This window comes from Cavia porcellus, unplaced genomic scaffold (assembly GCF_034190915.1).
Source record: "Cavia porcellus strain 051 isolate PalLab524CR breed Dunkin Hartley unplaced genomic scaffold, mCavPor4.1 scaffold_18, whole genome shotgun sequence".
Classification (NCBI taxonomy): domain Eukaryota; kingdom Metazoa; phylum Chordata; class Mammalia; order Rodentia; family Caviidae; genus Cavia; species Cavia porcellus.
The window spans coordinates 54,342,101-54,363,675 of NW_026947501.1; the positions used below are offsets into that span (position 1 = coordinate 54,342,101).

General features: G+C 47.4%; 1 protein-coding gene across 1 annotated transcript; it reads right to left on the reverse strand.

Moving 5' to 3' along the window:
* Window positions 1-768: 768 nt before the first annotated feature.
* LOC100716054 (nephrocystin-1-like) lies at window positions 769-20,787 on the reverse strand. The gene is made up of 9 exons (XM_003465032.5): window positions 20,627-20,787; window positions 18,871-18,981; window positions 17,873-17,955; window positions 15,954-16,030; window positions 15,228-15,327; window positions 9,654-9,766; window positions 6,739-6,812; window positions 2,606-2,650; window positions 769-1,184 (listed from the first exon to the last, which is right to left on the reverse strand). Exons 1-9 carry the CDS (start codon window positions 20,753-20,755, stop codon window positions 867-869), a joined length of 1,050 nt encoding a protein of 349 aa, XP_003465080.3. The 5' UTR covers window positions 20,756-20,787; the 3' UTR covers window positions 769-866.
* Window positions 20,788-21,575: the final 788 nt, after the last annotated feature.

Genomic DNA, 21,575 nt, shown 5'->3' on the forward strand with positions numbered 1-21,575 from the left:
GACACCCGGTCTTCAGTGTGCATCAGCCGTGCTACCCACTAGCTCTGATCTCAGGCGAGGATCTCATGTGCTGGCCTGGGCACAGCAGTAACAGCAGTAACATGGAGAAAACCAGGTCTTCCTGCTGCAGTGGTGGTGAAGACCACTGAGCCAGCCAGAACAGTGCCAGTCGCACAAAAGGCACTCCATCAATGCCGGCTGGTTCCACTCATCAGCTGCTACCATTAATTACAACAGCAAGGCTGGACTTCTGCCAGCAGCCACAGGTTTATCTGAATGGAGAAAGACCCGATTAGCTCATCTCTACTCTGGAAGGGTGAGATAATCCCACTCTCCAGGCTTGATTTCTTTTTTTTCTTTTTCTTTGGCACTGGGAATTGAACTCAAGACCTTTCACTTGCCAGGCAGGTGCTTATGCCTCTGAGCTGTATTCCCAGCCCCTTGATTTCTTTTTGACAGAACACACATATTGATTTTAAAAGGAAAAAATGGCTAATTAGGGGTAAATCATATTTAAATATCAAACTGAATTGAGTGATTAACAGACGAGATCAATTTTGCTAGTAAAACTTGTAAATTTATATATATTGGCTATGAAATTCTTGTCAGATATGTGATTTGGAAATATCTTCTATTTTGTGGGTTGTTTCTGAATAAACATAAACTTGGCTTTTCATAAGATCTGGCTTATGTAGAAATCTGTACTATCAACTTAAAACTTAAGTAGTTGGTTTTTGAAAGTTATCTTCAAATTGAAGTATAACAGTATTCCTTATAAAATTGATTTTATTTTTTAAAAGCATTCATATTATTAGATAAATATATCTTTAAAAATACCATCTGTACAGAAAAAGAGCAGGTCCCAGTCAGAATGGGTCACTCTGGGTTCTGCCACTTGGTGAGAGGCCTCCCCGTGGATCACTCCTCCTGCCCGCACCCAGGAAGTCGTAGGCCTGCTCCGAGAGGTCGAAAGGCTCATGGACTCCGTCCTTGGACAGCAGGGCCTGCAGGGCACCCTGGTTCTCCTGGGTTTGCTTGAGGAAGTCAGCGATGATTTTCCACCGCGCAGCCTGGGTCTCCTCTTCGGCCCACCGGAAGGGGGGCAGCAGCGTGGAGTGCAGCAGCGGGAGCACACGGTCGTGGTAGACCAGGAGGAAGCTGGCCTTCAGGAGCTCTCTGTCCCTCTGGGGAAACAGCGGCAGCCAGCAAGAGTAACCGTGGGTGGAACACATCATTATACTTAAGCAGGAGATTCTGACCCTTGTTAGTTAAAAGCCACCTGCAAGGCGCCATGGGAGAGGTGCCCTTTGTGCCTGACAGCTAAAAAGCCACCCCAGAGCACAGCCGGGGGGTTCCCTGAGACAGTCTCCCAGTGTCTCCTTGAGTGTCACACACTCTCAGGAGACCACGGCATTGCCATCTAACGCTGGTGACAAATGTGTGGTTCTGCTAAGACGCAGAGCAAGGTCAGCTGTGTCTACTTAGCCCAGTGACAGCATAGCAGATACAACTGTCTGGCTTCTGTAAGGGAGGGACAGATGTACACATGGGGTCCAGAGAAAGGAGATCCAGGAGGTAAGGATTTGGTAGAATTCTAGCAGTGCCTGGGCTGGGAAGCGGGGGTCCTGTGGTCCAGAGGGCACCAGAGCCTCCCTGTATCAAGAGGATCCACCCAGCCCCGAGGCCATCAGGCCATGGCCGGGGCACAAGGGGCACAATGGCCGAGGGCAGAGCAATCCGTATGCAGCGCTCTCCACACAAACACTGCCCTGACAACACTGAGGTACTGCAGCCTGCCTTTTAGCAAAGGTCGTGTGCCAGCTGTGGGAAAGGTCATATAGCAAAGGGAAGCCCAAGTAAGCTGTATAAATAAGTCTGTGGTATATTTATATGCTGTGTAAATAAGTCTATGGGATATAGCACCCCCAGCAGTCAGAGTTTTCGGTTTGCTTGTTCTCCCACAACCCTTACTTAGATCAACACTTCAGATAACCAGCACTTTAGATCAGGAAATGGCAAACAGGACCACGGGGAAATGCGTCTGTGTGTACACAGGGCCTCAGAGGTCCCAGGCCAGCCTCAGTCACTTGTATCCTGGCGGCAGAGGACAGTGCTTGTCGCCAGATGTGTGGCCCGCAGGGTGAAATATTTACCACCCGGCCCTTTACAGAAGTCGCCTGCTGATCTTGGGTCAGCGCAGTTGAACCGCTGCTCACAGATCCATGCGACTTCTGTGATAATCACAGTTCTTCTAAGTGACACGAGCGGACCCAGGCACTTGTGAGTATGGGACACAGCCCAGGCCAAACTCATCTTTCCTTGTCCCCATGTGATTTAGTTGTTGGCAGCTGGAGGGAAAATTTTTTTTGAAATCAGGGATATGGGATAGCCAGCTGGAGACTCTGGTTTAGAAATTCCCCCTTCATTTAAATAAACCTCAGTGACCTGAAATGACATTCTGGAGGCCATGCACACCCTTCTTAGAATATGTCTTTGAAACCGAAATAGCACAGCTACCTGAGTAAGCGGGGCTATGACTTTTTAGCTAAAGAACATGCACGCAACCATAGCACTACAGAAAGTCCCACATGAAAAATCGTATTACCTTCTCTGATCTTTTCAGTGTGCTTTCTTTCTCAGCCCATGAACTCTACAAAAGCCAACAGAAATATATTAGTTTGAGTATTCACAAATCCTTGCAACACTTGTGCCACTTTATGGTGTAATAAGCTTATGAGCAGGGCTAGAAATGCCACTCGGAATCTACACACGCCAGAAGTGACTCTGTCATTAGGTGTCCACTGCTAAGAGTGTGGAACAGGACTGACTGGACATGTCCATGAAAGATACCTGTGTTTTTTGTTTTGTGTTGTGTTGTTGAGACAGGGCTGTTATGTAGCCTAGGCTGGCCTTGAACTGTGTAGTTCTACTTGTTATGATCCTTCTGCTTCAGCCTCCCAAATACTGGGATTACAGGCACGTGCCACCATGCCCATTTTTAAGTCAGAACTAATTTTTAAAAAAGTGTCCGTAATCCCAGTTCTCTAGAAAGCTGAGACAGATGGAGGAGAGTAAGTTCAAGCCCAGCCTGTGCAACTTAATGACTTAGCAAGACCCTGTCTTCAAAAAAAGAGAAGAAAAGAAAGGAGAAGAGGGATTGGGATGTAGCTCAGTGTGAAGGTTCTGGGTTCAATCCCCAGTATTGGATCAGAGGGAAAAAAAGAAGAGTCGGTGTGCAGACACAGCAGGACAATGAAACAGAATTAGGTTTCTAAATAGCTTCTCAGGTAAGCTATCAATGAGAGCAGACACCACCACCAAATGCCGAGCTCCTAGCAATCCTGCCTGCTGCGATGATGATACCGGCTGGGGTCAGACAGACTGAAGTGGTTTTGTAAGTAAATAATTCCAATCTGTCCACAAGACGTCACAAGAGCTTCTTGAGAGAAATGAACACCCAGAGTTCAGCTGATCCCACAGAAACAGGAACTGAAGCCTTTCACAGAGCAGACCTGGGTCTGGGTGGAATGTGGCCAGGCTGCCCAGCCCAGGGCCTGGGTTGTGTGTGTTTGTGGGAGTCTTCCTGTTGGCACCTGATTTCCTGGGTAACCTGAAAGCACTGGGCCAAGGAAGACATTCCCCACGGAAGGAAGGGGGCGCCAAAGGGCCCTTTTTCACTGGAGGCTGGCAGGTCCCAGAGGGCTCCTGGTTACCCCCTTGGGGATGTGGCACCCACCCTAGCACCACTGGGCTGTAAGTGCTCAGGAGCTTGCAGAGGACCCTTAGGAAGCCTGAGTGCCTCATGAAATGGGCCAGGTGCCGTAATTATTTTTAAAATGCCCACCACAAAGTGAACTTGGCTAAGTGCATACCAGCAGGTCCACACACTTCAGTGTGGATTTCAGGAGCTATACAGATAAGTCACTCAGGGGATTCAGACTTCTTGTATGGAAACATGGCCTCCTGTTGATAAGTGTGGGGCTTCCATGCTATTGTTCACTGGGTCACCAGCAGGCGGTGGGATGCTTTGCCAAGACTGAGTTGGCGGAGACAGAAACCATGTGTGGCTCACCTCTTCCCTTCTGGAACAAACACAGCCCCTACCTCACAGCTCCCAACCAGGGAAGTGGAGTGGGCCTCTTCCTTGTCAATGCCCTGTGACAAGTGGCCCGGGTTCCTCAGGCAAGGGCAGCAGAAACCCCAAGGACAGCCCTCCACTCTCTTTTCCTGCAGCTACTCACTTCCCAGGGTGCTGTAAGGTGGTGGGGCTTCCCCCAGCCTGCACCCTTGGGGGGCTGTGGAGCAAGTATCCCACTGAGTCAAGCTGGATGGGACTGCACTGGCCACGCAGTCCCCCTGAGCTTATCCTGAGTCACACAGTTGGCCTCGAGGGACAGGCTCAGGAGTGTAGGGCTAACTACTCTTGTTACTAATTTTCATTATTTGTTATACAGGTAACTTAAGAAAATACAGATAAAATAACCCAGGATCAGAGGTGATCGCTGATACCTTTCTTTGTCTAGATCTCATAGGCAAAGATCTCAAATGAATTTTTTTCATTTAATAAAGAGATTTGAATGAGTTTATATCTTTTATTTTTGGTCTTTTTCCTTTTTATCAGTACCAGGGATCAAACTCACGACTGCCTGCTTGCAAGGCAGGCGCTTATGCCGCTGAGCTAAATCCCCAGCCCCTAGTTTATGTCTTTTCTTCTTTTTCCTTTCCAATACAAGGGGCTGCCAGGGCCATTACACTGAGCCACATCCTCGGCTCTTCTGTATTCATGTTCTTTGGAGCCAGGGTCCTCCTGCACTGCTAAGCTGTCCAGGCTGGGCCTGAGCTTTCTTGACCAGCCGTGGTGTATCTTGGTGCAACTGGGCACACGCAGAGTTGGCTGACAGTGCAGCTCTGGTGTGGCCCCTGCTGAGCTCTGAGCCACCTTCTCATGGAAGACAGGCAGATTTTAGACCAACTTAGCATTCGGGTTCTTTCTGAATGTCGCATCCTGAATCTGCCTGGTGCACATCTAGAGAAATACCAGGTGTGACTGAAAGACACGGTGAGTGCTTAAATTTTAAAAAAATTATTACAGTAAAAGACACATTGTTCTCCATACCCCTCACAATCCTCCCTTTCACTTTGGACGTATTTATCCCACCTTTCTGACCACCATCTGAGACAGTTCTGAGTCCTCTTCCAGGGCTTCAATGGTGCTGCTGGCTGCCTTGAGGTCCTAAATCTACTCAAAACATTTACCTTTCATGGTCATTTTGACTTTGGGGAAGAGCCAGAGGTCACACAGGGTCAGATCCGGTGGAAAGGGTGGCTGAGGACACTGTGAGCTGCCTTTCCACCGGATGGCACGTGGCAGCAGCATTCACTGTGCTTCTGATCACGCCCCATAGAGCCATGGAGGATGACTTCCAGAACTGCTTCAGAAAGTGGCGAGAGGGATGGGCTGAGCGTGTCTGCAGCAAGGAGGGGACTGTTGCGGGGGGCTTAATGACAATGCGTCTTTCACTGGAATAGATTTTTTAAAAAAGCAAACATGTGCTGTACATTTTAATGGCCCCTTGTACTCTGAAATCTTTGCTGAATGAATGAATGCACTTATGTTCTGAAAATGAATGACCATGATGACACAAATGATTTTAGAGGGGAAATAAGACCAACACTGCATTATCTAACTACAGTTCCACGCGAACCCATTTAAAATCGTAGACTATCATATACTATGAACACTTTCTTAACTCTTCTTTCTTTCCCTAAACGTCTCTGGAACTGTGCACGCCCCCTGCCTCAGCCAAGCCAGTGCATGAATCACATTCAAGGTCTAGTGTAAATCTCTGAAGACAGAGCCCTTCCATTTCTGTCAGGCCCGCCCAAACCCCCTCAGCGGCAGAGCTCTTCCACCCCACTGCACTGCCAGTGGGTCAGGCTGCAGCAGACTCTTCCAGGTTACCTGGCCCCAGGCCACCTCATCACCTTCCACATAAAGACCCCAAGATCCGCCATGCTCCCTCACCAGCACTCTCAATTCCCTCCTGCCCCAAACGGTCTGTTCCTGCTGACCACTCACCTGCAGGGTCTTCACCCCTCGGCAGGTTGAAAGTCCTCTGTGGCCCCAGCCCTTTATCTTCTTTAAGGCAGCAGGGCCCCGACCCACATTCGCTGCCTATTTTAAATCTTCAAGGCCCAGGATGACACTTCCCTGTCACACTGCCGCATTACCAATGCACGGGTCTCACATGAACACAGGACTGCTAGTATTTATTGACTCTGATATTTTAGGCTGAGCCATGTGAAACAGTTAAACGTGGCTGAGAATGAGAGATTTCGTATGGCTCCACCTAATATCAGTGCTATTTCAGACATTAGATGGCGTGTCAAATTAAAAACGATACGCATGTCCTGGCTCTTCCCTGAAAACGCAGTTGATTCCTCAACCAAACCCTTCAGAATTTTTGCTCTTAGGACACCATCACAGGCTACCACAAATCAAGGAACAAACAGGCAAGAGGGTGCAATGTGCACACAGCAGACTCCACCTGCTTGTTGGGAAGTGACATTTGTCCTAACACTGGAAAGAGTGAAGCTGAGTCAGGTAGGTAGTGGAGGGGACGGGGAGACACCATCCTCCTGCGGGAGGAAAACGGCCTAGGGCAGGAGTCTGAACCCATTACCACGGTGTGTCAGCCACAGATCCAGCTGGTTTGCAGCATGGAGGGCGCTACCCACCCTTAGCGCGTCCATCACTTCAGGCTGCTCCAGGAGCTGGGGGAAGGAGGCCAGCATTGGGTGACTGATGAGATCTGAAAGACACAAGAGGAGAAGCTTACGTGAACTGCATTCACTGTACCTGACTGCACCACACACACGCATATTCATTCACATTAAAATCACGGTACCAAATGATTTCTTGATAACACCTTCTATACACTTTAACCTCCACTTCTGCCCCTCCCTATACCTTGTACAGGTGCACCAGGAAAGAATTCAATGAAAGGGTTTTGGCCCAGACAGGACTCTGTAGCCAGGAAAGCCTCAACGGGAACCAGGAAGCTCCTATCTCCCCCGCCCCTAGGAATTTACCTGTGATGCCATCTTCCCACCCCTGGGGATTTACCTATGGTGCCAAACCTAGGACCAACGGGCTACCTGTGCTTCCCTAATGCCCCCCTTAGCTTCCATCCCAAACTGAGGCTACTTATGTGCCTCACTCCACATGTTCCATGGAGAGATCGCCGACCCTGGGGCGGAGATGCCACGCCCTGGGGGATCAGGGTGTCTCTCTCTGCATTCTCAAAATAAAGGTCATTTATATTTCATACTTATCTTTTCAGCCACCGCCGGTCCTCCCCCACAGTTCTATCATTAAGAACAGGAGAGTCTGGTCACGTGACCAGATATTGTGTGGGGAACACTGATACTTTATCATGAATAACGGCACAGAAGATGTAGTACAAGACACAGCAGCGGGCATTTGTGGGTTCACTGGTACCTCTATGCCAGAGCACCTGGACCTGGTATTGCTTCACAAACAATGGGGATTTACATCACACAGCTCTGGACACCCGGGGCCCCAAGATTAAGGCACCAGTTAAGCATTTAGTATCTGGTGAGGGCTGTCTTACTGGCCAGTGTGGTTTGTATTTAAATGTCCCCCCAAAGCCACCTGTAGGCATGAAGGTGGCTGAGTCTAGCGTTTGTGATTGGTTTGTTGTCTAGTGCTGGGATTGGTGGTGTGAGTGCTGCACCTGCCCAGGAGCAGAGCCAGCTAACAATATAAGGGAGGTAAGGAGAGGTGCTTTTTCCTTTTTTGCCCTTTCTGGCCTGTGGTTTGCAGAATGGTTCCCCTTTGCCATGCCACTCTGCCTTGCAGCCAGTATGGATTGAAACCTCCAAAGTCTAAGTTAAATAAACCTTTCCTTCCTTCATTTTGAGCATCAAGTATTTTGTCTTAGAAACAAGAGAAAAGTAACCAAGATGCTGGCCCTTTGGAGAGAATGACATTGTGTCCTTGTCACAGAAGGCAGAAAGATAAGCAAGAAAGATCCCTGTCCATGGTCACACCCTTCTGTAAGGTCACCTGAGGCCACTCATGAGAGAGGAGCACTCTTGGTCTAATCACCTCTCAAAATCCTCTCCTCTTGACACTATCACAAGAGCAAAGCCTGGATTTCGGAGCAGACATTCAGACTATAGTAGGTACTTCTCAAATAGCAAGGGTGATACATTTGACAACACCAATGTCCTTAGAGAATCCTTTCTTTAGATCCTGCTAAGCTTGTTCTGCTGACCGACTGCAAACAAAGCCATCTGTCTTGAGCCACTCTCTCTTTACTGAGAGAAAAAAATAGCACCCCTCATCCCCTTTAGGAAGTAATGTCACTCATGAAGCTTTTCTAAAGTCATTAAAATAAACTCAAAGGTGAGTGTGAGTTAAAAGGCTTCACTGGCTCCCCCTGGAACTATGACTATTCTTTGAGAAATCTCTGTGCGTTCTGACTCTGAGTTCCACTGCTACTTGGTGGTGCAGGTGGCAAGACTGGCCCAGACATCACCTGTGCACGCTGCCAGCTCATCACAGCCCAGCCCCCCTTGGCCCTGTCCATCCTGGCGGCCTTCAGTTCTATCCCTCCAACGTGAGCACAGGTTCTTGCCTGGGTGCTCAGACCAGCTCCTCTATCCAGAAAGCTCCTCCCCAACCCCCAGGGGTCGAACTCCCTTCTGAGCTCTCTTCAATAGTCCTTGCTCAGTGCAGCATTTCCTCACAGTTAATTCAGGCCTCCTAGCGATCACTCTCCCCCTCTGAGCATCTTCCTGCTGAGCTCTCATTCAGAGGATGGACAGCTTAGTCATGTGACTGTGTCTGAGGCCTGTCGTCCCACCAGGGTGGGGACGACCCTGCCTGTCTCATTCATCCTGGGCCTACATAATGTCTGGCATGCAGCAGACCGCACATGTCAGATCGATGATTTACTCAGTTCAAACCCCAGTCAATGAAGCTAAGCTGTTTTCCTCTCTGAGGGCTATTCTTCTGACACATGCATTTCTCCTTACAAGTAGCTTGTTGGTTTCCTAAATAATCATTCAACTTTTGACTTGGAATAATTTCCAAATTCAAAAGAAGTTTCAAGAATAAAAACAGTACATAAACAATTAGAATATTCTTTATCTTGATTCACTGATTATTTTGTTTCGAGACAGGACCTCACTATGTAGCCACGCTGGCCTTGAATTCACAGCAATCCTCCTGCCTCAGCCTCTCGAGTGCTGGAGTCACAGGCATGTACCTGGCCAAATCACTGATTTTAAACTAATCCAATGACTCCTATATTTCATGCTCTAAGAATCAGTTATTTGAGGATTTTGTTTTTTCCCCAAATGACAACTTGCATGCCAAGTGCAGGGAGGGGGAAAGATATTCAGAGACAGATTTCAATTTCAAGCTTCCATATTTAAAAATGCAAAAGAGTGTATCTGAAAGAACTGAGCATGTATTTGAGGTTCCAAATGTCCAAGCTTTGCATCGGGCGTACTGACATTGATGCCACCCCCGTATTTTATTCCAAATGTCCCACTTAGAAACCAAGGTTACATCCATGCAGGCATAGAGCACCAGTGAATGAAGAAGCGTGAGGACTCCTTACCAGCGTTCTGTGAGTTCGTCCTGTCTTTCAGCAGTGCATCTCCAAGAATCTGCCGATAAAATACCAGCAGGTGGGAGCAGCACATACTTCCAACCAAGGTTTCCGGCAGGAAGCTGTCGCGGAAGGGAAAAATGCATTTAGCAAGCCGTCCCTCCAGGCTGCCCGCAGGGCTTTTCCTGCACGGTATTGGGAAACATTTTAAGAACCGAAAGGAGAATTTCTACCAAGTGGCCACAGTAAGCTTCCGATACACATTTGAGGTGTGTACTTCCAGCCTCCGCCGTGCTGTAACCCTTGTGTTTCCATTTTAGCAGACACCCCTGGCAAATGGCAAAGAAAAAGAAAAGCCCTGGAGTACTTGTGTCAGACAGCGAGTGCCCAGTGAGCCACCCACTTGAACAAAGGCAAGTGGCTGCCACGCCTGACTGATGCGGAAATCCCAGAGCCACAGTTTCAGGGCGGGTGCCACAGGGTGTGACAGGCCCAGGGTGTGAATGGCCCGGGGCGGATCCCGACTTGGCTGTGAGGCTGTGGACTCCTTAGGGCTCACTCTCCCTGTACTTTAATTTCCTTGTGTGTGGAATGTGAGGAGCATGATCCACAGTTCCCCTGAATAAAAGGATTAAATGCCTAAAGCAGCGTCTGCATAGACAGGGCTGCAGGGCAGGAAACCGCGCACAACTGAAGGTGTTACCAGGTTAGAGTGCTACAGTTTTGGGATGTGTGACGGAATCCCCATGGCAACCACAAAGAAAATGTCTATAGAACATACACAGAGGAAATGAAACGGGGTAAAAATGTGTCTCCGTGAAAGGTCAAGCACAAAGGAAAGCAACAGGGAGGAAACGAAAGACACAAAAAGTGACACAATGTCAAGGAAAACAAGAAACAAAATGCCACAAGTCAGGTCTTTCCTATCGGCAATTTCTTTAAGTGTAAATGGATTAAAACCCCAATCGAAAGATAAAAGTTGGAAGAATAGATTTAAAATATAAAATGCAACTATATGCTTTCTATAAGACATTCTAGATGAAGGACACTCATAAAGTCATCAATAAGACTTAAATTTTTATAAGTCAATCTTTAATTTCTAGAAAAGTTTAGAAGGAAAAAAATATGAGAAAGGCAATGTTCGGTCCTGTAGCTGATCACAGGGGAACAGACAGAAAACGACACTATGCTGGTGCAGAAGGGATAGGGTCCTCAGGTAGTCAGTGCCTGGAGTTTAGGCTGAGCATCCCCCACCACTCCCTGAGTTTCTAGAAACACTAAAAAATTACAATACAGGTTCTCTTACCACATTCATATCATATATACTAGTGGGCACACAGAGCCAGAAATCATTTTTCCAGTGCTCCCCAAATTCCAACTGAGATTTCAAAGACTGACTACAGGGGAGCAGCCGAGCTGCCTGGAAGCCACCACCAGGCACTGTTGGTGTTCTTCCTGAGACTTCTGAGGAGGGTTGTCTGGCTCTGGCTCTGGCTCTGGTCCCCAGCCCACCCAAGCAGTGTTCCTGTGCACGCCCAGACTCAGGGCTCATGCTGAGGAACAGCAGGGGCCTTTGCCAGGGGAAGGGAGGAGCCTTCCTTCCTTCCTCCGGCTCTGTCCTCGCCTTTCTCCATCTGTCTGCCAGGCACCAGTGTGGGCACCGTGTGGGCCCTCCTTTCCTTCTGAAACCTTCCCACATGAGACAGTGTGGCTTCACTTTTTAAAGATTTTCTTCAGAGAAACCTCTGGTTTTTCCACACCCGAGGTGACCAGAAAGTTCTGGGCGACAAACAGTTAGCTGAGTTGAAGAAGTAAAAAGCTATGTCTCTGCCAGTGCAAGTGCTGCTGGCAGGAGGGGAACAGATGTGATGAGTGGGCTTCAGTCAAGTAACAGTCCTACTTTATTCAATTGTAATATTCAATTCAGTTTAGAAAAAAAGAGAATATGGAATGGATCGAAAAGACAAGCAAAATAAATTCACAGCAAATTCACATGGAGATCCATACAATCTACTTTACAGCCTGGTGTCTCCTGGCGCTCAGAACTCAGAGTCTAAATTTGGACCTTTCCCTTAACCGGGGCTTAGGAGCAGGCCTTGGTCAAATCACACCAGGTTAAACCCCTTTGGAAAGCAGCTCCAAAATTAGAAAGACAAGTTTTGGTGAAGCGGAAGCATCTATCTGCTTCTGGTCAAAGAGTCAGGGTCACCATGATCACAACTGACTCCCTGAAGGGCTTGAAGGCGAGCCGGGTGCGCTTTCCTGTTGGAAGAGACTGGCTGGCCTGCCCGGCTTGTTTGCATTGTCACAGGTCTGCAGGCCAAAGGACCCATGCGTGTGATACTGTTGGCTGTGAGGGCCACCGAGAGCTGGGCATCAGGGGGCCAGGGGAAAGGGGCCTGATGCATACTCCACCAGGGCTCTGCACCCTTGGTCTGCCCCACCGGATCTCACCATGTCCTGGCCTGGTTTCTCTGAGAGGGTGGGCTGTGCCTGGGTCACGCCAGCAGGGGACCTTAGCCTGTCTGTAAGAGCCCCAGGCTGTGCCTTTCAGGACCAGGCAGCATGGAGCAGTGCTCATGACCATGGGAAAAGAGAAGAGCACGCAAGAGACAGGCCGGGAGAAGGAGCCCTACTTGGAAATTGCTTCACAAACACTTTCTTGGGTGCCTACCATGTGCTGTCATCACACATGTGCTTCTGTCCCTGAGTTCTGGGGGACAAGGCTGCAGGACCCTTCAGTCAGGCCCAGCACATGGGAGTGTTCCCAGCTGCTCTCCTGACCTCTGCGCTGTGCAGCCCGACTTGATCTCAGAATGGGAAGACGCATCTGAAAACCGGAATGCAGAGCCAGAGGCACAGCATCGAGAGCTGTGCGTGCCAGACGCGCTGGCAGTGCCCGGCTCTCAGAGCCCTGCCTACCAGCTGGAGCAGTGCAAGAGTGAGGTCGAGCGGGATGAGGCTGTTCACTTACAGAGACCGCTACTGTGCTGGGTCTGCATCACGAAAAAGAAGTTTTCCATGGAAAGACTGCCAAAAAGGGGAATTTACAGGCTCTAAGAACATCCAAGAAAGAAAGAAAAAACCCAAGAGAGTGAGTAATACCTAGGAGCGCACCATCAACGGTTGTTGAAAGACTGAACTGTGAGTAGGGTAATTATAAGATGCACCTCGGTCTGAGGTCAGAGCAAGGGGTATTTAACCTCGGGATCCGGAATGAGCAAAGCAAACCCCTCGGGGGCACCCCAATCCCTCTCCCCCAGCTTCTTGGAAATCTGCAGTAAGGAGCTGTCCTGGGAGCACAGCCCCCTGGATGGGCTCTGCCCCACACTGTGCTCACCTCGCCCTGTCCCCCGGGTGCCCGTGTCCTCTGTGAGAAGCTCCTTTCCTCTCCCATGGCCACCTTCCTGCCATCCTGCAAAGTCTGCTTCTGCTCCTCCCCGGACCTTCCCTGCTGAAAACCACATCTTCATCCAAGCAGTCTTTACAGCACTGTCTCCTTGGCGTTGAATCTACATCATTACTCCAATGGCGGATGCTAATGGTTGGCGCTATGTGCTCCACTGTGTGCCAAGCACAATCAACACGAAGCCCGGGGTTTATATGCTTCCTTTCCAGTCACTCTTGTTCCAGTGGTAAGGGGTCTATGCTGGTACGTCTGCTTTTTCAGACTAGTCTTAATATTGTAAAGGGTGGCATACAAATCGCTTTTAATTCTAGCGTAAAAATGAAAACATTTAAAATAAATAGCTGCGATAATTTTTAACATATACACAAAGTTAAAAGTCATAAATTTTAATGTCAATAACATAAAATGTGGAGGCAACAAAAGAGATAAGGCACCCCAGGTGCAGAGTGAGAACTGTCTGGTTTTAGATGGCACGGTCTTATTGGTCTATTTAAAAGGCTGAGAAATGGTTAAAAGTCTAAGGACACTGAGTGAAAAATTAGTAGATCTGAGATTCCACTAGTATAAATGCTTCTTGCACAAAACACAAGTTAAAAACACCATGGAAACCACTACTGGCTTTTTAAAATGGCCAGGACAGAAAAAACTGTCAATACAAAGTGCTGTCAAGAATATGGTATACGAGGGGCTGGGGATTTAGCTCAGCAGCATAAGCACCTGCCTTGTAAGCAGGCAGTTGTGAGTTCGATACACGGTACCGATAAAAAGCTAAAGAAAAAAAAAAAAGAATATAGTATACACCGGGGGTGGTGGCACACACCTGTAATCTCAGACCTCAAATTTGCGACCAGCCTGCGCTATAAAATGACCTCAAGGCCAGCCTGATGAGGGGGGAAAAAAAAATACAGAGAAAGTGAAATTCACACCCTGTTAGGGAGAGGGTAAATGGTACAGTAATTTTGGAAAACAGTTTGGCAGCTTCTTATAAAGTTAAACTAAAACCAGACGAGCCAGCAGTCCCATTCCTAGGTTATTTCTACCCACAAGAGATGGAGGCAGATGTCCACACTGGGAAACCTGTGGGCGAGCTGGGCACGGTGGTATACTGCCCCATCACACCAGCACCCTGGGAGGCTGAAGCCAAAGGGTCACAAGCTTGAGCCCAGCCTAGGGAACTGGTGACTTTGTGAGGCCCTGTCTCAAAAATCTCAACATTAAAGATTTTTTAAAAAGGGCAGGGATGCAGGTCAGTGTGAAGGCCTGGGGTTAAAACCTAAGCTGGGTGAAGAAAAATCTTGTATGCATGTGTTTAGGGGCCCTTATTCATAATTACCCAAACTAGACACAATCTAGCAACCTAGAGAATGATAAACAAACTGTGTTACATTCATAAAATGTGATACTGCCTAGAAAGAAAAGGAACAATCGAATACACGCAGCAGCCTGGGTTAATCTCCAAGGCGCCGTGCTGAGAGAAAGAAGCCAGATTCAAAGGCCGCTACTGTACAGTTCCATTTATGAGATCCAGAAAAGGCAAAGCTAGTAGGGAAGAAAACAGGTGTGAGGCTGGGCGCTGGGAGCTGACTATAGACCTGAATTCAGCTTTTAGAGTAAGGAAAACATTCTGTATCCTGGTGGCTGTTTTTACATGATTGTGCACACCTGTCAAAACTCCAAGACCCCACCCACTAAAAAGGGTAAATTTGCTGTATGTAAATTAAACCTCAGTACATCTGACAAGAAAAGGTTCCCTGAAGACAGGATTAGAGATTGGTAAGCCCCATTTATTCAAAAGTGGCTGAATTATCTATAGCGAAGCCTATCACTTGGGCTTATTGGTAAACAGGACTGTGAGTGAGTGTACACAGTGTTACTATCCTGCTTCCTTACTGATGGGGTTGGGGTGTTTGGGTTTTTGGAGACAGGGTTTCCCCGTGAGATACAGGCTGGTTTTGAAGTCACTATGAAGCCCACATTGGCCTCAAACTCCCGGAGATTTTCTTTAATCACAGGTGTGCACCTCTATGTTCAGCTCCCTACTGATCTTAGGCAGAAGAATTAATGGGGGACAAAACCACTGAGAAAGACTTGGCCGAGTAAGCAGGAGGAGAAGCCGAAGCAGCGGCGCCCTGCAAAGGCGCCCGAGCACATGGGAAAGGCGAGCAGGGACCAACCTCAGGATGTTTCTCGATCTTTGGTTCAGAGACCTCAGTTTCACCAGAAGTTGAGGCTGCCTTCGCATGGTCAGCATCTGATGGAAAACACTGCTGTGTGCTGAAAAAAAAATCAAAGATAAAACTAAAAATGTGAAGTGTTTGGGAATGAGTACAGTAGACCAAGTGTTCGGTGAAAATGTGCCATCCGTGTACCAAGTGTGCAACAGGCAGGAGTCCCGAGTGTTCTCAGAGAGCCGAGGGACAAAGGGTGATGCGAATCCTGATGGACACAGACAGGCCCCAGATGGTATCACCGCTGCCTGCTTAAGCAGCGGAGAAGGGGAGTTTGAAGAGCACATCCGGCCCTAGGTAGAACCAGCTGCATCTCAGACTCCAAGCTCCTTCCTGTTCCAAGAAGCTGGGATGCCAGGGCTGTGGGGACAGCGGCAGGGAGGATGCTCTGACCACCAAACGAAGACTAGGGTGTCTCACCCTCCGCCTCCCAACTCCCAGCACACTGCCGGGCCGAAGGCCAGGTAAAAGGCGCTCAACTTTTTGCAGGACAGTGAGCCATGCACATCACCGTTCCTTGTTTATGCGCTTTGACGTTGCCTCAGGCGGGCTCTGGCTTAGCCTGACCTGTTTCTAAGAGCACAAATGCAAGTGAAGAACACCGTGCGAGCTGCCTTCTCACGTGACCGTGTTGGGCGTTAAGGGAAGGAAAGCAACACCTAAGAGCCGTACCTCTCCTGGACACGGAAGGGTCCACTTCCACGCCTTTCTCATAGGGGGTCCCGCCGTTCAGGAGGAGCTCGTAAGTTCTAGAATAGAAAAACTTGCTTGGGTGGGTATGTCTCGTAGGCATTCGGTGAACACTGGAGTCAGCAGTAAAGTACATTTGAGCACAAAGTTATTTACAGACATAACATTGGTTATTATTATGTCTATAATCTGTGACAGAAGGGAGACAGCTCTGGGTCCCTAGTAGGTGCCATCTTGGTCAACAGACTCTCAGCACAAACTATTGAGAATATGGGGTTTTTTGTTTACATGAAAATGAGAAAGATTAATTGACATTATTTGACTTTAATGACAATAACTGCTTTGAATGTATTTTCAAATGAATTGAATCATTATTGGAAACAAAGTCATTATGAATTTCAATTCTTTTTAAAATAGGAAAGTGACGTGTATAGTGTAAAACATTTGGAAGGCAAAGAAACTCCTCCCCATCTTTCCTTCCTATGCTGACACATCATTTGCTCTTTTTTCTTTTCTTTTTGGTACCAGGAATTGAATTCACAACCCTGCGCTTGCCAGGCTGGTGCTTGTGCCACTGAGCTAAATTCCCAGATGCTCTTTTTCTATGCAAACGAAAACAAGCTGATACATGTTTCCCCCACACCTCGGTCCTGGGGATCAAAAGCAGGGCTTCATGGAAAGACGACCAGGAGCTACTCCTGCAGCTCTGCGTGCGTCTGTTCTGAAGCAGACACCACCTGAGTGCAGGAAGGAAGTTAAAAGGCCCCTTTACCCCTACCACGCCAGGGTCCCCATTCTGATCCAGGTTACCTGCATCTGCCCACAGAAGCAAACAAATAGTTTTCAATGAACAATTAAAGAGGGGTGGGGTCACGGTATTCAGACTGGTCTGTGTCTTACATTTTGTCTGCTATACACTGGAAGCGTCTCTGTATTAATACACAGAGCTCTACCTTGCTTCTTGCTTAAAAAACACCTGTCACCTGACTTGTAGAAAGATGGAGACATATTTTCTTTATTTCCTTCATTAAGGACTGCACCCCACCCCTGAGCATGTTTTCTAAACACACCACAAGAAAGCTTGGGTTTCTATACCCACTCCTGTTACTGGGGGAGCCCTCCCACCCATGCACGGGGGTGACGCCAAGAAAGGAGGTAATCAGGACTTTACCTCTGGCCTTGAGATGTTACAGACCACAGCCTCGGACTTTATAATTCTTTTTTTTTTTTTTTTTTTTTTTTTGTCTTTTTCCTTTTTATCGGTACCGGGGATCGAACTCACGACTGCCTGCTTGGGACTTTATAATTCTAAGCTTGGGATCCTGATCACCATGCAGCTCCCTGCCTGCCCATTTGCATCTCTGCTGTGAATTTCGCTTTATAGCCTAGACTTAGAGCTGAATTTTCTCCCATTTAGAAATTCAGATGATCTCTGTCTTATTAATTTTCAAGAGCTCTTTTTGCATTAGGGGCTATAGGGTTCTTATCGCAAAAATCTGCTTCCTGTCTGCCTTTTTGCTCCTAAGGTTTAAATCTGTTTACAGATTCCCACTACAGTTTCCACGTTCCACCTTCAGGAGGGAGGCAGAGGTCACAGGACTTGGGGACCCTGGCTCAGCTCCCCACTCTTTGAAGAGAATCAGGCTTTGCTCGCAGCACAGGGAAATGTGCCAGGACACGGGAAATCACTCAGCAGCCAGCCAGTGCAAACAGCTCTTAAAACACTGACTCCACACATCATTTTTTCCTGCCTGGGACGAAAGTCTGCAAGCTGTCTCTGTGCAGCATCAGACAACACTCAACTTGTTGAAGAGCTACCAGAACCAATCTGAGCTACCCAGAGCCTAAAAGATGAACTCGTGCAAAATGGCCCAGCAGTAGGGAACGCCCAGCCCGCTTACCTGGCCGGAATAGGAGCGCCGCTGGCATCGAACAGCTTCAGAAACGCCCAGCCACAGCTTAACTCTCCTCGGTCACCGGTAGACTAGGGAGCAAAACAAGTATGTGACTCTGTGTCTGCAGCCCAGAGAGAACAAAACGCGCATTCACCCCCACTACAGGAGCAGCTCTTTCCCAGAAAATACAATGAGACCTAACAGATGCCCGCTTCCTTCGCAAACTAACAAACTGTCGCTACTTCAAGTGACAACCGTGTTTCGCTGAAAATCCTTGCTCTTGAAAATTCCTTAAATCTGACAAGGTGGCCATGACTGCTCTCAGATCTTGAGTGCTGTGAACTTTGTAAACTGATCTCAAATCACACTGATACCACTTGGGATCATGAGACGGGGTTTCACTGCCTGGTGGAATGCAGCAGGGGTCACTCAAGGAGCTCCAAAGTTTTGCTCCGAAGTTTATCTTCACTGTCAATTGACAGAGGCCACCAGGGCTTGCTTGGGGACCTGCTCCTCCCCTCACCATCCTACCTATCTGCAAAGCACATGCCTCAGTCTGTCTTAAAGAACAGCAGTGGCAATATAGGACCACTGATGTAACCTCTCTGTGATGACTCTGGTTACTGGGGCCAAGTTACTTATTATTATTATGTTATTATTGGTTTTTTACGACAGACTTTTGAGATGCAGTTCCAGCTGACTTTGAATTCACTTTTTAGCCCAGGTTGGCCTCAAACTTGCAGCAATCCTCCTGCCTCAGCTTCCTGAGTGCTGGGGTTAGTCATATGCCACCATGCCTGGCTTTTAATGTCAATTTAAATACTATTTTAAATACCATTGTAGCATTATCTAAAAAATGAGAATCACTATCAATCTCATTCCACAAGGGATTAAAATTCTACTACACAGAAGCCTTCCTGTATTTTACCTGTAAATACAGACATATTTCGGACACTTCCCTTTTAATGGAGACATTAGAAAACCTTATGTTTCAGTTGACGTACGTTGCGAATATAGGAAATTCCAAGTTCAAACAGGATTCCGAGGTCGGGAGATGAAGAATTGGACCTGATGAAACAGTCCCCACTGAGCAAGCAGGGCAAGATGCCAGTGACCTGCATGACAGAGAAACCAAAGTCACCGGGAAGAAGAAGTGGGGAGGAGTTTAGCTCCTTGGACCATCTGTGAACGGTTTATGCCCCTGCAGTATGATAAAGGTCTTTTAAGGAAAATAAAAAGCAGATGTACTGGGCTTATCATCTGTAACAAAGATTTGAAATAAAAACACTTATTTCAAGGCATTACTGTCACCTGCTTTTGCACTGTGAGACAAGCGCTGTCCGCAGGTTCCAGTGCACAGTTTGTGTGAGGTGCTTACCTAAGGTGTGTGCCTAGCCACTGCTCTGCTGCTTAAATGGATCTAACCCGAAAGACCAATACATGCTCGCTCAGCGCGCCTGCCGCCCGTCCTGTGAATGTTCTTTCCCTCTTGCTCATCTCTCCTCTCTCCTAAATAACCAAATCCCCCTTCTTGCCTCAGTAGTCCTACCCGTCCTTTACGTCTGCTTTCTCTTCCACGATACCTTCCCTGGGGATCAGGCTAGAATTAGCCTCACCTCCTTGGGCTCCCAAAGCACTCAGAACCCCATCAGCCCGAGTGAAGATTTATTTCCACAGTGCCCACACCCAGGGAGCCTCCAAGGCTGCAGCAAGACATCTCACCCAGGGCCTGGCACATGGCTGGGCACCATGGATGGAGGGAGCTGCTATCACTCACGAGTTTCTTCTCCATTATCCTGCAAGTTCCCACATGTCCAGGGTGGATGCCTGGCACCTGGCAGATGCTTAACTGGATTCGGCAACGGGTTGTATACTTACACGTCCTCCCAATGGCTCATCTTTATAATCCAGGAAAGTGTTAGCACCTCACACCCCACCCTTGCACTTCACACACGCAGACACCACTGCACACTCGTGCAGGGCTGTGCCACAGGCTGGCGGTTTCTCCCTGGGAGCAGGGAGCTCTCGAGGTCGCCCTGCACCTGCACTAGTTTGGGGGATGAGTGGGGACACGCACACGCAGTGAGGTGACCTTTCTCAGACCTCCCCCTAACTCTCCCAGATCTCACTCTAACTCTTTTGATGCAATAAGAGGAAGCTCAATGAAGGGTTTTCAGGGTGCAGTAACATAAACAAGTTAATTGTAGGGAAATAAAATACTAGAGTAACGAAACCACAGTGGTGGAAACCAAGTATGCTACATGCAATTAATGCTGGATAAAGAACATAAAGACACCCTCGATTCACTGGTGTCCACGTAACCCCGAGTCAGTGGTTTGAAGCCCTCACTGGGCAGTGACAGTCCCCAGGGTGTAGGGACAGTCCTCGGGCGTCACCTTTGATGTTATCTGGGAAAACACAACCTCAGGAGCACAGGGGAAGCGTTCATTTTTGAAAAAACACCCTGCTTTCTAAATGTTATCTTCTTGTTTTCATGTTTCATCAAATGGGTAGTTTCTAAAATTGACATCCATTGAACAAGGTGATTCATAGGAAACATAACATGGGTGCGTCAGGAATATGAGTGACTTTTTTAAAATCTAGGAACACACTAAGGAATTTAAAGATTTAAATCTGGGCCCTTGCATCCTGTGCCGAGTCCGTCACAGTTACAGCCTCACCTTAGATCTTAACTGCAGCAACTTAATAGGTTAAAAAAAAAATTCATTTTTTTCTTCTCTTCACTCAGAGATTACCTACCTGGGGAGAAAATGCCCATGTTTTGGGCTTTTTAGGTTGCCACGTGGCTCGGACAGTATGAATGTTGCTCAGGACCTGAAATGAGAGTTTCCCATTTGAAATTGCACTGTAGAAAGTTCTCTGATACATCACTGCTTCTGAGCGCCAGAGTGCTGACGGCGGGAAAGCAGAGCTGTCAATGTTTATTTCATGTAATTCCACGATGTGTTTCTTTTTACATCAAGGTCCAGCATGCATATAACTTCTGAAATAGTGAAAAAAAAGCCTTCCAATATTTATTAATAAAACCATGAAGAAACTAATAAAATGAATTCAGACTTGGACCTTTGTGCCTGTGGTAAGTTGTTGTAAGTGAAATACTTCAGAGCTGAGAGTGAAACTGCAGATTGAAATGGTTTCAGAGATGGGACGCGCATTTTACATGTTGTCCTCAGCTGGGATATACATCATGTTTCGATTCAAGATTTGAGGCCTGAGAATTACATCCTGCAATTTAATCTCTTATGAAATGGCACCCACAAAAGGTCCACCCTGAAGTTTACATAAAGCAATGAAGTACAAAAGAGAACTTTTGAAACTTTATGTAAAAGTTTATGCCAAATTCTGGAACGTTATGGCCAATTAAATTTGAATTGACTTTGTCTTTTAGAGAACTTTTAGTTTAAGAGAAGTAAGCAGAAAGTACTTACTTTTTATTAAAAAAAACCAAGTATAAATTGCAAACTGGTAGATTCAAACAAAGTCAGGCGGTGTAGCTGCAGGAATCTTCTATTAGACTCTGCATGTTCTGGTGCATTTGAAATAGTTCACAATTTAAAAAATACCAAGAGTTCCAATAAACTAATAGTTCCAATAAAAATTAGATTGGGATATAAAACAGATATGAAAAGAATTAAACAGAAGTTCAAAAGAAGTAACATTCCAAGATAAGAAAGATTTTAAGTGTGAG

Coding starts and splice junctions, on each gene's coding strand:
- LOC100716054 (XM_003465032.5), bottom strand. CDS start 20,755: ATGTATCAGAGAACTTTCTACAGTGCAATTTCAAATGGGAAACTCTCA. Junction 17,956..18,870: donor GAATTTCCTATATTCGCAAC/GTACGTCAACTG, acceptor TTTGCTCCCTAG/TCTACCGGTGACCGAGGAGA. Junction 2,651..6,738: donor AAGTGATGGACGCGCTAAGG/GTGGGTAGCGCC, acceptor TGGCTTTTGTAG/AGTTCATGGGCTGAGAAAGA.